The sequence below is a fragment of the Dipteris shenzhenensis genome, chromosome 10 (genome assembly GCF_047967505.1).
Source record: "Dipteris shenzhenensis isolate YYH24624 ecotype China chromosome 10, Dip_SZ_1.0, whole genome shotgun sequence".
Lineage (NCBI taxonomy): Eukaryota > Viridiplantae > Streptophyta > Polypodiopsida > Gleicheniales > Dipteridaceae > Dipteris > Dipteris shenzhenensis.
Window position 1 is genome coordinate 39,690,306 of NC_141605.1, and position 15,288 is coordinate 39,705,593.

The window sequence follows — 15,288 nt, forward strand, 5'->3', positions numbered from 1 at the left end:
CTGATTTTACTGTGTTTCTGCTGCTTTTCTGACAGTAAAAGTTTGACAGGTAGGTGGAAAACTGATGGCAGAAACTGTCTCTGCAACTGTCTTTTTTTTTTCTTTTTGACAATAAATGGATGAGTAACCGGCTGGTTACACTAACCAGACTGATTGGTTCTGGTTTGGTTAGTCTGCAACTAGACTAACTAGACTGGTCAGTCTGGTTACATTTGACCAAACTAGTCTGGTTGGGTCAAGTTAACTAGACCTCTAACTAGTTCACTAACCAAGGTTAAGTTAGCTTAATCCATGGTCTGCCACATCAGCAAATTTGTCTGCCTCAACTGTCTACCATGTCAACATGTACAGTCTGGTTGCCACGTCAGCCACTTGTAAGCCACGTGTCAGTGCCACGTCAGCATCTGAGCTGGCTGCCACATCAGCACCACATGTGTGTGCCACGTCATCTGTGTGCCACGTGTCTATCACCCTGCCACTTAGCCTAAGGTCAGAAACCTGGGGCGCAGGCGACGGAATTCTCTAGAGCATCGCACATCGCACCTTCACATCCGACGGGAAAAAGAAACCTTTTGTCAGCGCTCAACGTAGCTCACTCTACACAGTACTAGGGCCGAGGACAACCGTCGGGCTGGACCCCCCCGAAGGATTTTATTTCTTGAGAGAAAAAGGAATACAAAAGTTCAACGTAGAGCTGTTGTTACAAATTAAAAAATGTGAATCCTTGTACAAAGAGCTCATGGCTCAATACTTTGGCAACATGCCAAGTGTCAAAATAATTAACTAAAATTTAGTACATGCCATAAAGGGCAATCTCTAGGGTCTTCGATGTTCCTTGGTCACACGAACATCTTCTGGTTGCTTGCTAAGCTCCTTAGCGCTTGGGAAATCAACCTTTCTTAGTACTTGTAACAATTAATTAAAGCGCACCACCATGGCACCCATTAATTGTTAGCGTTGTTGCATGTAAATAATAAACTGTGGACTAGTCATGGTGGGCATCCCCACCGAACACATATGTGTACAACATAAAACATTTCTCTAGTTGACCGAGATCAACCCTCTTGATCATGATTAAGGGGTTTTGACCAAGGGTTGAGGCGCCTTAATTATAATCAAGTCTCTCCAAGCACAACTCTCCAACCGAAGTTGGCACATCTTGGTTAACCGCAGTTAACCTTCTTGGTATAAACTAAGTCTTCCTGGCCGAAGTCAGGTTTACTTGACCAAAGTCAAGTATCTTTGGCCGTAGTCAATTCTTTGACCAATAGAAGAACTCTTTTGACAATAGTTAACCTAAATGGAAAACTCTTTAATTATGATCAAATAAATGGTCAACTATACTTTGACTTAGGATATTTACATTGTGGTGACAGACGGCTAAGAATCAAATGCTAATTTCCTCTAGAGCTAAATAGTACAAATAAAATGCGTCTGACATGTATTCTGTGATAGGCTCATGCTTATAATTTGACCTCATTATATACACGGTAGTGCAACTCATTGGAGCCTATTGGAACTCTACGTGCTGCTCGTTGAAGGATGACATTGAATGTTGAAAGAGCTGCTTTGACATGTTATACTCACTCCAACTTCTACAGTGTGTGTGTCCAATCGCATGGTGAGTTTGCACATGAACTATTTGAAAATTTTACAAAAGAGTCGCACAGATTGCTCACGATCCTTGTTTTTTCTATAGGTATTGCAAGCGTGCAAAGAGTGTATTCAAAGAAATGCAGGAGACACCATTTGTTATAGAACTTGATCAGCGAGGTATTTTACTAGCTTCTAGCCTCCTTGCATAATGCTGAGGCTTGTGGTGAGAGATGATATATGTCGTCCAAGCTAAGGGAACTGTTGTGATTATATGAAACCAGCTGGTTGAACGGAAAAAACAAATTTCTGAATTCATGCAATTGCGGACTGAGGCTCCAACAATTATTTGCCATCAATCCCTTGATGCCCCTTAGAGATAAGAGCAAGAATTTAGAAGTTTAATTTATTTGTGGAGTGTTTTGATCATTGAACACTAGCTATGGTTGTACTTGGAGCCCTGTAGCATTTCGACTGATTCTGTTGGTCTTGATCTGAAACGGTGTTTTTTTCTTTGTTTTAGTTTTACTTTTTTTTTGGGGGGGAAAAGGGGGGGGGGGTGGTTTGAGTGTGGGTTCAATTGTATCAGTACAATGTTAAACAAATGAGCATGAACACTCTCAATAACTTAAAGAATATTGGATCAAAGCAGCACTCATATATGGCTATGAATTATGCCAACCCCTTAAATGTGAATTCTAATTTAGTGAAATCCATTAGGGTATAGCATGATTATGCTATTAAAGAAGAACCAAAGTTCCCGCCTCCACTGTTCAATCATATGGCTAAGCTGAGAAACCAGCTTATCAATGGGAGACTCCTCTCTCACTCTTGCATTTGGATTATAATCCATGTGTACGGGATCTTGAGTTAAAGGTGTAAACTCAGCGCCTTGCTCTTGAATGGACTCATTTCTCTCTTCATTTCTAAAGGGAAACTCCTATCAAGAGATTCTTGAAGGAGAGATGAAGGTAATTCTATACGTGGGTTATCATACTCAATATGTGTGTAACTCTCATCTAAATTATCCTCTTTAAGAAGAGGTGATGGTGTTCTCTCCCTATCTCCTTCTGATAGTGGAGGAAAAAGGACAAGTTCATTATTAAGTATCTCTTCCCCTTCCATTCTTACCTTTTAGTAATATAAGAGAGAAAATGAATTGCTGTAATTTCAGAAAAGGGGTTTATTTTACAGCAAAACTCAAGTACTATTGAGTTGGTGGTACTTATCCGACTCCCGCTTCGCTTGTGTCGAAAAACCACTTCAAATGACCTCTTCTTCCTTCTCTTTTAGCCTTTCTTCCTTGTTTTTATGCTGTAAACTCGTACACTCCGTTTGGGCTACTTGTTTTGAGTGGATTGGAGCTCTAGATGCCGTTATAGGGGGTACTTGGTGGGTGGATCACCCCCTTAAAATCTTAATCCTATCTTGGAGAGAATCGAGGGGGTCCCTTTTCCGCACGGTCTAAGGGTTTTAAGCATGGGGGGGAGCCACCCCGTTAGGACACCCTGTTCCCCGTCCAAAAACCAAAATTTTTCAGAGAGAGCCCTTACCTCAAGGCTCTGAAATTCAGGGTTTGCAGACCGTCCTTGTCCCCTCTTGTCCTACACTGTGCTTGCTGTCCGTACCTCTGTCCCGCATGCTCTTTCTCTTCTCTTGCTGTCCCGGTCATGGATTGTCGTTGCTATGATACCAAATGTGAAGAACTAGGCTTCTCGAGGATGTGAATGTGTGTAATGTCACCACAATGTAAATATCCTGAGTCGAAGTACAGTTGACCATTTATTTGATCATAATTAAAGTGTTTTATATGTGTTAATTATGGTCAAAGAGTTCTTTTAATGGTCAAGGGATTGACTATGGTCAAAGATACTTGATTCCAGTCAAGTAAACCTGACTTTGGTCAAGGAGACTTGGTTTATTACCAAGAGGGTTAACTGCGGTTAATTAGAGAACTACAGAGCTGACTACGGTCAGAGAGTGTTGACTTCGGTTAACAAGACTTGGCATGCGCCAAGAGGGTTAACCCCGGTTAACCAAGATGTGCCAACTTCGGTTGGAGAGACTTGGCTATAATTAAGGCGCCTCGACCCTTGGTCAAAGCTCTTTAATTATAATCAAGAGCGTTGACTCCGGTCAACCAGAGAATAAATATATATTTTTATATTTGTTAGGTGTGCACATGTGTTCAGTGGGGATGCCCACCGTGACTAGCATTAGTCCACAGTGTGTTATTTGCATGCAAAGCACTAACAATTAATGGGTGCCATGGTGGTGCGCTTTAATTAATTGTTGCAGGTACTAGGAAGAGTTATTTTTCCTAAGCGCTACGGGAGCCTGACAAGCATCTAGGAGGCAGTTCGTGTGACCGAGTGCTTTGAAGACTCCAGATTGGCCCTTAGTGGCATGTAATAGGACTTAGTCTAGATTTTAGACAAGTGGCATGTTGCCAATTTGAAATGAGCTTGAAGCTCTTGTAATAAAGGGGATTTTTCACGTTTTGAGAGAGGAGGACGAGACAGCTCTATGCTGAACTTTTGTAACAGATTCTCTTTAAGTAATAAAATACCTTCGGGGGGGTCCAGCCCGACATGTTGTCCTGGGCCCTAGTGTCTTTGTAGAGAGAGAGAGAGAGAGAGAGAGAGAGAGAGAGGGAGAGCAGAAAAGAAAGTGTACTTGCTGGTTATTACGAAGGAAGTTCCGTTTAAAAATTTTTGCTGTCTCTCAGAAGAGCGAGATGGATTTCAAAGAGCGTGAGGGATTCCATAGGGATTATATTGGTATCAGAGCGTAAGGTCTCATTTCCTTCCTAGGAAGTGACGATCCAAGTAAGGTTGAAGAGTGCAGGCCTTTGACGCAGAAAAGTGACGGCATAGCGCAAGAAGGTGTAGTGTTGATCACTAGCACGTGAGAACCTAAGGCGGGCGGCGTCATATGGAAGATTAAAATTATAGTGTATGAATTCCGTCATGCTGGTGTAGAGCTGCCAACAAAGTTATCTATCTGGACGTCGATGCAAGTAGCGAGCAGACGACGATGTGGCTATTGATAGCGCAAATGAGCTCCATTGCCATAGGTCCGATGATAGCAGACAAAGGAGAATACGCCAGCGATAACTGATAAGATAGACATCGTATGCAAACGAGGAGTAGACGATTGCGTACGCTCAGGGCGGAGGGCTAGGAGGGAATATTGATGCTGTCACGCGGGCACACCTGGTCCTCACGCAGGACGTATTGTAACACGGCGTTTGCGTGACGAGCAGCGACGAGGTGGCTCCGTCGACCATTTCCTTGCGCAGGGTGCCGGCGTGATGCTGCCAAGGTCTGAAACCTTTGGCTGTTGTTGACGTGGCCAGGGTGCCAGCTAGGAGGACACGTGGCGCTGACGTGGCAGGCCTAACCGACAGATGACGTGGCAGCCAGCAGGTCCAGCTGACGTGGCAACCACATGTGCGAGGTGACGTGGCAGCCTAGTGGCATGCATGTGCAGGTGCTGACGTGGCAGTACATGTGGCAGCCAGCTCAGATGATGATGTGGTACTGACACATGGCAGACAGGTAGCTGATGTGGCAGACCCTGGGTTTATCCAACCTAACCTTGGTTAGTGGACTGGTTAGAGGTCCAGTTAGTTGACCCAACCAAACCAGTCTGGTCACTGTAACTAGATTGTGACCAGTCCAGTTAGTCTAGTTGCAGACTAACCAGACCAGAACCAGTCAGTCTAGTTAGAGTAACTAGCCAGTTACTCCATCTGGTTACTGTTCTTTCAAAAAAAAAAAAAAAGACAGTTGCAGAGACTGTTCCTGCTAGCAGATTTCACCTGCCTGTCAGACTTCTACTGTCAGAAAAGCAGCAGAAAAGCAGAGAAAAGCAGAGAAATTAGAGATTTGCAGAAAAAGAGTATGCATGCCTTTGAGCAGTGAAAAGAGGGAAAAACAGATGCCTTTTGAAGCCATCTGCAGCAGCCAGAAAAGGGCAATATAGTTGTTGATGCTTTGGCAACTGTGTGGGTTTATGCCTTGAATTGATAGCCAGTACTGGCATAGATTGTGAATGCAAGACACCTCTTGTTGAGGTAAATTTTCTCTTTGAAAAGCGAAGGCAGCGTGCATCAGTTGCATACACAGTGTGTGTGTGTGTGAAATTTGCAGATCTCAGAATATGGATCAATCACCTATCCAGTGGGATTCACAAGATAGGGCTGTACATCCAAGACAGAGAAGTGTGCAGCAAACTCAACAAGAATTTGAATAGATGGTACGTGCTCGTATACAAGAGATGGAAAATCTCAGAAAGGATCCAAGGGCTCGGCATTTGTTTCAAGCAGAAGCTATGCCTAATGCAGTATATGACGTGCCAATGCCAGAGGCACACTCTCGTATACAGCCTGAGAAAGAGAGATTTCATAGGGGACGGTCCCATAGCAGGAAGAGATCGAGGCATCATCAATGGATCTCCTAGTCCATCACCGTCTACCTCGAGTTCGACTTCTATATCTTCTTCTTCCTTATCAGATAAACCATCCAGGGAAAGAAAGAAACACAAGAAGTCTAGGAAGAGAAAGTCTTCCAAAGAGACCAAGGAATTTAAAGAGGGAGGTAAATCTGTCAAGTTTATGACCTACAATGGACAGTATGGTCATACAGACAAAGCATTGCAGTTCATCAGGCAGTTTGATGCTGCATTCGGCACAGAAAAGTTTTCAGAATCCTCCAAGTTAAGAATGGTCAGTTTGCACTTGACAGCGACAGCTAGTGCATGGTGGAGTGCACAGACCACAGATGGGTCAGCCCCAAGGAAGTGGAAGGACTTCAAGAAAGCCTTCTACCAGCAGTTTATGCCTAAACAGTTTAGAGACCATGTTCTTCAAGATTGGGACAGTTTGCATATGGATGCAGGAGATACAGTGGATGTATACAACCAAAAGTTTTGGGATGCTTATTTGCAGGTTGCACCTTTCAAAAAGATCTCCAAAGGGACCCAAATGAGAAAGTATAGAGCAGGTCTCACTCCAAGAATTCAGGCAGTAGTGAATGCTTTGGGGGCAAAGAACATTCAAGACCTTATGCATTCAGCTTCAGTAGCTAGTCTTGTGCCGTTACAAGATCCATCTACAGTGCTATCCTTGCATGCAGGACGTACTGATAGAAAGAAAACTGATTTTTTAAAATCAGAAAAGAAAGAGTACCCCAAGGCTGAAAAGAAAGGGTTTCAGCCTCAGAAGCCGAGGGGTACTCAGTTTTCAAAGGCTTATAAAGGCAAATCTCTATTCACCCCTGAACAGATAGCTGAATTCCGTAGAGATGGGAAATGCTTCAGGTGCAGCAAAGAGGGGCATGTGGCTGCCCAGTGCCCAGAAAAGCCTTCAACTTCGAAGGGAAAAGAGGCAAAGAAGCCACGAGGACCGCAAAAGCCAATGGCGGGGGGAATTCCTGACATACTGGGTCATGCTTCAAACCCAGAAGAACGAGAATTGCTGCTATCATGGGGCAAAGTTAGAGACCAGCAAGCGCTAATTTTATTTGATCCAGGGGCTACTGATAATTTCATATCAGAGGATCTAGCCCTGAGGCTGGGAATAAAGACGGAGGAGTTGGGCAGGGCTTTGGATGCCGATCAGATGTTCTGTGGGAATCCTGTGCCAGTTACTCCCTTGATAGGGAAGCTCCGTCTTCATGTTCAAAGTTATGTGCATCAGGAAGACTTCTTCATTTCTCCACTGAAACATCATGATGTAGTCTTGGGAATGCCTTGGTTTCATCGCAAGGCAGTGAAGTTGACTCTTCCTGAAAGAGTGCTGGAGTTTATGCATAGGGGGAAAAATCAGCGTTTAGTTGCCAGGAATAAAGGGGACACTATCCCCATTGTCTCTGATGTTACATGTGGTAAAGCAATAAAGTCTGCAATTTCTGCGTACATGGTTTTTGTAAAAGAAAAAGAGAATGATATGCATACTGAAATGAACGATGCAGACAAAGATAAGTTTCAGTTTCTTGTAAACTTTAAAAATTGCTTTTCTGATGCTTTGCCAGGGGAGTTACCCCCAGAGAGACTTGAAGATCATCAGATAGAGTTAATGCCTGGTAGTGAGCCACCAAACAGACCACCTTACAGAGTCAGTGCGACTCAGAGAGGAGATTATGGCTCAGGTACAGGACTTGCTGTCAAAAGGGTTGATTCAGCACAGCTCGTCTCCTTTTTGTTCCCCTGTACTGCTAGTACACAAGAAAGATGGTTCATTCCGTATGTGCGTCGATTATCGCGCACTGAACAAAATGACCATCAAGAATAGATTCCCTATTCTGCGCATTGATGATGTGCTGGATCAGTTAAATGGAGCTTGAGTTTTCAGCAGGATAGACTTAAAGAGTGGCTATCACCAAGTGAGGATACAGCCTCAGGATGTGCACAAGACAGCATTCCGCACTACATTCGGGTTGTATGAATACTTAGTGATGCCTTTTGGGTTGACAAATTCTCCAGCCACATTCAATAGAATGATGGATCGCATCTTCCGAAAGTAGAGGCATTTCACGGGTACTTTCTTTGATGATATCTTAGTCTTTTCTAAGACAGAAGAAGAGCACAGGGAACATCTTGCTATAGTGTTTCAAGAGCTGAGAAATCATCAGCTCTACGCCAACAGCAAAAAAAGTGAATTCTTCTTGGAAGAAATCCACTATCTGGGGCATATAATATCCAAGAATGGGATAAAAATGGACCCAGCAAAGATCCATGCCATTCAGGAATGGCCAGAACTGAAAACTGTGCATGAAGTTCGAAGTTTCCTAGGCCTGTGTTCTTACTACAGAAGGTTTGTCAGACATTTTGCTGATATCGCAGCTCCATTACATGACCTTACTAAGAAAAATACAGCCTTCACATGGGGAATATCACAGAAGAAAGCATTCGATACACTCAAGGAGAAGTTGACTACAGAGCCTATTCTTGTAGTCCCGGATCTTTATCAATCTTTTGATGTTGATTGCGATGCTTGTGGAGAATGTGTTGGGGCTGCATTACATCAGAATGGTCATGTAGTGGCCTATGAAAGCAGGAGACTTCGGGATGCAGAAAGATATCTAGGAATCTATGAGAAAGAGTTATTGGCTGTAATTCATGCCATCCATACATGGAAGCACTATCTTTTGGGTGCAGATTTTACTGTTAAGACAGATCACCAAAGTCTGAGATACTTCTTGACTCAGACCAAGCTTTCCGAGAAGCATATGAAATGGGCAAACATGCTGTCAATGTATCATTTTCAGATTGTCCATACCCCAGGAATTCGGAACAGAGTGGCAGATGCCTTGTCCCGAAGACCCCAGGTCAATAATGTGACTATTGCTTATCATCAGGACCTGGAAGGCATGAGGGAGCAATATGCTCGTGATGCAGATTTTGGTGAAATTTTACAGCAAATGCAAGAGGGGCAATCCACCAGTCATTATTCCCTGAAAGATGGGTATTTAATGAAAGATGATTGCCTATGCATCACTTAGGAGATGAGGAAAAAGATTTTGGAGGAATGCCATGCACCTCCCTATGCTGGACATAGAGGAATTACAGCAACAACTCTAGCACTAGAGAGGTATTTCTTTTGGCTAGGGATGCGGAAAGATATACATCAGTTTGTTATTGAATGCCTTACGTGTCAGAAAGTGAAGTATGATAGACGGAAGGCACCTGGCCTACTTATGCCTCTTCCCGTGCCTCAGGCACCATGGGAAAGTATTGAAACGAAAAAAATTATCTTCATAAAATTTTGCCAAGATTTATGTTAACATGAAAGTATAGCTTCGATAAGAACATTGATGCTCCAAAGTATCATGCCCATCCAACATCATTCCCATCGTTGGGCATGACTATTTTCTTGTTTTCCAGTGTGTCTCATACTTGAGTATTAAAAAATATGCATCATCGTGCTCTTATCACATGGGCCTTTGTTGGATGGGTAAAATAATTTGTTTGCACCTCAATATTATTCACTTTAAGGCCCCTATAGAATATCATACCCATCAAACACTATTTGCATGATTGGGCATGCTTATTCTCTTGTTTTCCACCATGTTTCATTTCAATTGCATGCAACCTTTTCTAGAGATTTCGTTATCATCCATGTTATGCTCAAGCCGAGATAGCATGACCTCGGATAGATCGGTGGGCATTTTCTCTTAGATGGCCAACTTTTGTAATAATTAATGTGCGTAATTAAATGGTCAAGAGAAGTAACTGCCAAGGTCCAAGGTGAGGGCGTAATGGCATTGACTAGATAGTTCTAATAGGGCTAGGGCCTAGGTGCATCTAATATGTAAATTGCCAAGGGGCAATTGTTTTAAAGGGGAATTCCAAGAGAGGGGTGAAAAAGGATGCATCTAAGTAAGGGCCTAAAATGTGACATGTGGCCAGGAACTATCTAGGGAGATTGGGGTCTCAAGGATAAGGATGAGGGATAATCAAGTTGAATTACGAAATGAGTCGAATCCTTCCTTGAGAGTTTGGCTGGGTGGACTAATAACTTGCCATCGCCCGTGATTGCGCTAGGGAAGGAATAGTTAACAAGATGGTTTTAACACTTGGTATCAGAGCGCAAGGAACAGGAAGAGGTTCGTGAGCTTTGAGGGAAGCTACGGACGAACAGCAGAAGTCTAGTGGGAAGGTACGTCGTCGATCATAGCAGTCTGGACTTCTCAAATGGTGGCTGGATCTAGAGGGTCGCCGTGACGACGAAGAGACCGACGGAAGTTGGTAGGGACGTCGAGAAGAGCCGTCGCTGACGAGTCGCCTATTGACGTGCTGAGTCGTGGAATGGCCACCGTGGTCTACGAAGGACTTTAATCAACGGCTAAGCTTGGGACAGCGCAGTTGGTTCGACGGTCGAACGAAGAATAAATCGGTTGGCTCGGTACACCAAGAGGAACACTATAACCTCACGGGAGATTCAAACGGCGGTGAAGTTGCTGCTTCCCGGGGAATTAGCCAAGCATGTAGTTTCAGAAGGCACCAAGGCTGTTACGAAAATCATAAGTGCCTGAGTTCAGCGGTTTTGCGTCCAGAATGTCTAGATAGCTCTCGACACGATCTCAATAGGTTGGCAGTAGTTTCTGTTCATTTTTTGGTTGGGGTGTGAGATAAAGCGGAACGGCTGGACAAGATACGAGGCTGCGCACATTCGTGATTTCTTCCTGGGCTTCTCTTGTTTGAGCTCGTGTGGGGTTGGTCTACAAGAGATTAAAGGCTGCTTGCAGAATTGGGGAGACAGCCGTTGCGGAATTCGAGAGAGCACATCGAGTCCGAAGAATCCCAGGGAGCACAGTTTTTATATCGCTTTCCAGTTTTTTTGTTTGCAGTTTATATTATTAAAAAAAAAAAAAAACAGAAAAGTAAGAGTGAAAAAAAAAAAAAAAAAATTTCCCTTTCAACAAAATGGAACCAGAAGGGCAGAGTTCAAGGGTGAATCCTAGTGAGTCTAGAGCTCAATCTACACAACAGATGTCACATCACGCAGCACCTACATTGGTTGGTAGGATTTCAATATTAGAGGATGCTTTACAGCAGATTATGAACCAGCAACTTCAGGCGAATGCTGGTCAAAATGAGATTAGGGAGATGGTGCAAGCCTTGTCGGCTAGACCGTCTAGGATTGATAAGGGCAAAGCTCTAGCTGAGCCAGAGCCCAGTGTACATTCCTTAGAGCGCGCAAGGGTCAAAGTGCCCAATATTGCTAATTATAGACCGGAGAAGTATGCTGGTCGGATGACCGAGCGCAGCTCTGATGTGATCGAGGTTTGGTTGCACAAGTGGGAAGAAGCCTTCGCCATTTGTGAGATTAAATCCGATCTAAAGAAAATCCGCGAGGCCACACACCTGTTTATTGAGGCAGCGGATAGATGGTGGATAAAGCAACAGAAGGATCAAGTTGCTCCAACCACCTGGGAAGGGTTCAAAGCGGAGTTCAAGAAACACTTTCTCCCACCTGATGAAGAATCCCGAGCTTGGGATGCTTATAGAAATCTTCGTCAGAGGAGCTTGTCAGTGGCAGAGTACACTGACAAATTTAGGGAATGTGTTATGAAAATAACAGACCCTCTCCCTATGTCGGTTCAGTTAAAAGACTATATCTATGGACTGAACGACAAAATAAAAATGGAAGTTCGGGCTAAATATGTGACTACACTAGATGAATCTATAGCAGTAGCCCTGAACTATGAGGATGCCAGAGGTAGGTCTGGTGGATTTGTGCAGGCAGGGACTCAGTATGAGCACCCGAGGAAAGGGGGATTTCAGAGGAAATGGGTTTCAAAGACAAGTGTCTCGCAGCCAAGTGGCCAAACCAAGCAGGTGAAGCCGGTTGAGGGACCAACAAAAACAAGTACCACCGTTGGGGTGAAAAGGAAAATAACTCCAATGGCAGCCCGGGCTTGGTCAAAGTCCTCATTGACCCCTGAACAAAAAGAGAAAGCTAGGAAAGAAGGATTGTGCTTCGGCTGCCTTCAGCGACATCAGTGGAAGGATTGTCCACTGAATAAAGATCGTCGCACGGCTAGTATGATAATATCTGAATGCGACGTGGAAATGCAGGAGAGTCCCAGTGCGGAACATATGCAGATGCAACTGGCGGGACCTTCTCAGAGGTTAGTACCTTGTTTGTTATGTGTATCTGTTGCTAAGTTAGTGACGAGTGCACCTGATAACATCCTATCTAAGCCCGCAGCAACGGGGTATACAGCCTTCAATGATACGGAGTTAATCAAAATGAAAGGGCAAGTGGCCAGTCATGATGTCATTGTGTTGTTTGACTCAGCGTCAACTCACAATGTGATTAACTCCAAGCTCGTGAAGAGGCTGAAATTAAAGACAAGTCCATCTGACTATGCGTATACAGTCAGGATGGCAGACGGAAGTTCAACTGAAGTATGGGACCAGAGGGTTACCCAGTTGGAGCTTCGGATTCAGGACTATACTGAGAAGCTTGATTTTGAAATGACCAAGCTTGCTCATGCGGATATAGCCCTGGGAATGGCGTGGCATTCTAGGAAGAATCCAGCCATTGATTGGAAAAAGCACGTATACCAATTCAAGATGAATGATGTGCTTTATGTCTTGCGAGGTGAAAAAGATATACCTCAGGGACCGTTGGTTTCCGTGATGGAAATCAGAAAGGCTCAAGTAGAGTTTTGGTACCTTTGCACCGCATCGGTAGAGTCGGTGAATGATTCTTCGACTAGCACTGATGTTACGCAAAGTGATGAGATGGCCAAGCTGGCTAATCTTATAACAGAGGAGTTCTCTGAATGTTTTAGGGATGAACTACCTTATGGGTTACCTCCAGAGCGGAAAGTTCAGCATAAGATTGAACTGATCCCAGGGGCAGAACCTGTAAATAGACCTCCCTATAGAATGAGTTTTACTGAAGAAGCGGAGGTGCGTAGGCAACTGGAAGAATACCTCAAGTTGGGGCAGATTCAACCAAGTTTCTCACCTTTTGCTTCACCAGTGATATTAAAGAGGAAAAAGGATGATACGTTTCGCCTCTGTATAGATTACAGAGCATTGAATAATATCACTGTTAAGCACAGGTATCCGATGGCTCGGATTGATGATTTGCTAGATGCATTACATGGAGCCGTGATTTTCAGCAAGATAGATCTTAAGTGCGGTTATCATCAGATCCGGATTAGAGCCGAGGATGTGCATAAAACCGCTTTCAGGAGCAGGTTTGGTCATTATGAGTTTTTGGTAATGCCCTTCGGACTTACCAATGCTCCAGCGACCTTCGTCATGCTTATGAACGATTTACTACGTCCGTATATCGGAAAGTTCGTAGTACATTTTATTGACGATATCTTGATATTCAGTAAAAGTGTTACTGAGCATCGTGAACACTTAAGAATAGTGTTCAGTACTTTGAGGAAAGCCAGTCTTTACGTGAATAAAAAGAAAACTATACTGTGTATGGTTAGGCTTGAGTATTACTCCACAGGGGGTAGAAATGGATCCGAAGAAAGTGGCTGCGATACTAACTTGGCCAATCCCTCAGAGTCTGACCGCGTTGCGATCATTTTTGGGATTTGTCCAGTTTTATAGAAGGCATATCAAAGGATATTCCGAAATAGTATCGCCATTGACTGATCTGACCTCAGATAAAGTACCTTTTATTTGGGGACAGAATCAACAGGAAAGTTTTAACACCATAAAACAAGCTGTGGTCTCAGGACCGGTGTTAAAAATAGTTGATCCCCAGAAACCGTTGTTCCTAGAAACCGATGCAAGTGGCATTGCGGTAGGAGCAGTCCTCCTTCAAGAGGGAAGGCCAGTAGCCTTCGAAAGCAAGAAGCTTTCTCCCTCTCAAAGGAATTGGCCAACTCATGAATTAGAGTTGTATGCTGTTATCTATGCTTTGAAAACATGGAGGCATTATTTGTATGGTTCAGAGTTTTATGTGGATGTAGATCATGATACTCTGAAACATTTTTGTAAACAACCTGACTTGAGGGGCCGCCAAGCTAGGTGGGCAGAGCTCATGCAGGAGTTTAATCTAACGATTCGGTACCGAAGAGGAAAAGACAATAAGGTAGCTGATGCGTTGTCTCGCATTATGCACAACCTGAGTTTCACGGTATTAGAGAGTGCTCTAATGACCGAGATCAGAGAAACTCAGAAGGTGGACGAGTTTGTCCAGAGCTTATGGCCTAAGGCTCATGTATTAAAACCCGGGGAAAGTGAAAAGGATGACCTGGCATCCAGAAAAGGCCAAACTTATGCAAGATATACCATAAGGGATGGTATGCTAGTTAGAAATGGCAAGGTTGTAGTACCTGGTCAGAATGATCTCAGGCAGAGAGTCATTCGACAATGCCATGATAGCCCGTGTGCGGGACATCCAGGAGTCGAGAAGACATATGATCTCGTGAAGCGAGATTTCTTTTGGCCAAAGATGAAAAAGCATATTCATGAATATGTGACACGGTGTTTCTCGTGTCAGGTAAGTAAGGCCGAGCGGGTGAAGCCACCCGGACTTTTACAGCCCTTGGAAATACCACTAAGTAAATGGGAGAGCATTTCCATGGACTTCATTGTAGGGTTACCTGCAACACAAGGAGGGTATAATTCTATCCTTGTGGTGGTTGATCGTCTAACCAAGATGGCTCACTTCATTCCGACTAGAGAGTCTGTTAGTGCCCCGCAAGTAGCGGAGTTGTTTATTAGACATATATTTCGTCTGCATGGATTGCCTAGATCCATAGTGTCAGACAGAGATGTCAGGTTTACCGGTCACTTTTGGACAGCGGTATTTGAGACACTAAGGACTGAGTTAGGAATGAGTAGTGGGGATCATCCTGAGACGGATGGTCAGACGGAGAGAGTCAACCAGACTTTAGAGGATATGCTGAGGGCATATGTGTCATTGAGGCAACATACATGGGACAAGTGGTTGCCATTGTTGGAGTTTGCCTACAATGATCGAAAACATTCATCTACTGGGTTCAGTCCGTTTGAGCTGAACTATGGTTATGGACCAGCCAATCCGACTATAGTTGGAGTACCTCAGAAAGTGCCTAGTGCCGCGAACTTTGTAGTTCAGATGCGGGAGATGCTAGCACTTGCGAGAGCTAATATCCGCCAGGCTATGGATAGAGCCAAGGTGTATGCGGATGAAAATCGGTCTATAAGAGTATTTGAAGAAGGAGA

At 43.9% G+C, this 15,288-nt stretch overlaps 1 protein-coding gene across 2 annotated transcripts in view; it reads left to right on the top strand.

Moving 5' to 3' along the window:
- LOC147897808 (glutaredoxin-C4-like) overlaps positions 1-15,288 on the top strand; it is a 50,010-nt gene that overhangs the window by 19,434 nt on the left and 15,288 nt on the right. For both annotated transcript variants that reach the window (XM_087380532.1, XM_087380534.1), the window contains exon 2: positions 1,700-1,773. In XM_087380532.1, the coding sequence (XP_087236658.1) occupies positions 1,700-1,773 (74 nt within the window). The remainder of the gene's footprint in view (positions 1-1,699; positions 1,774-15,288) is intronic.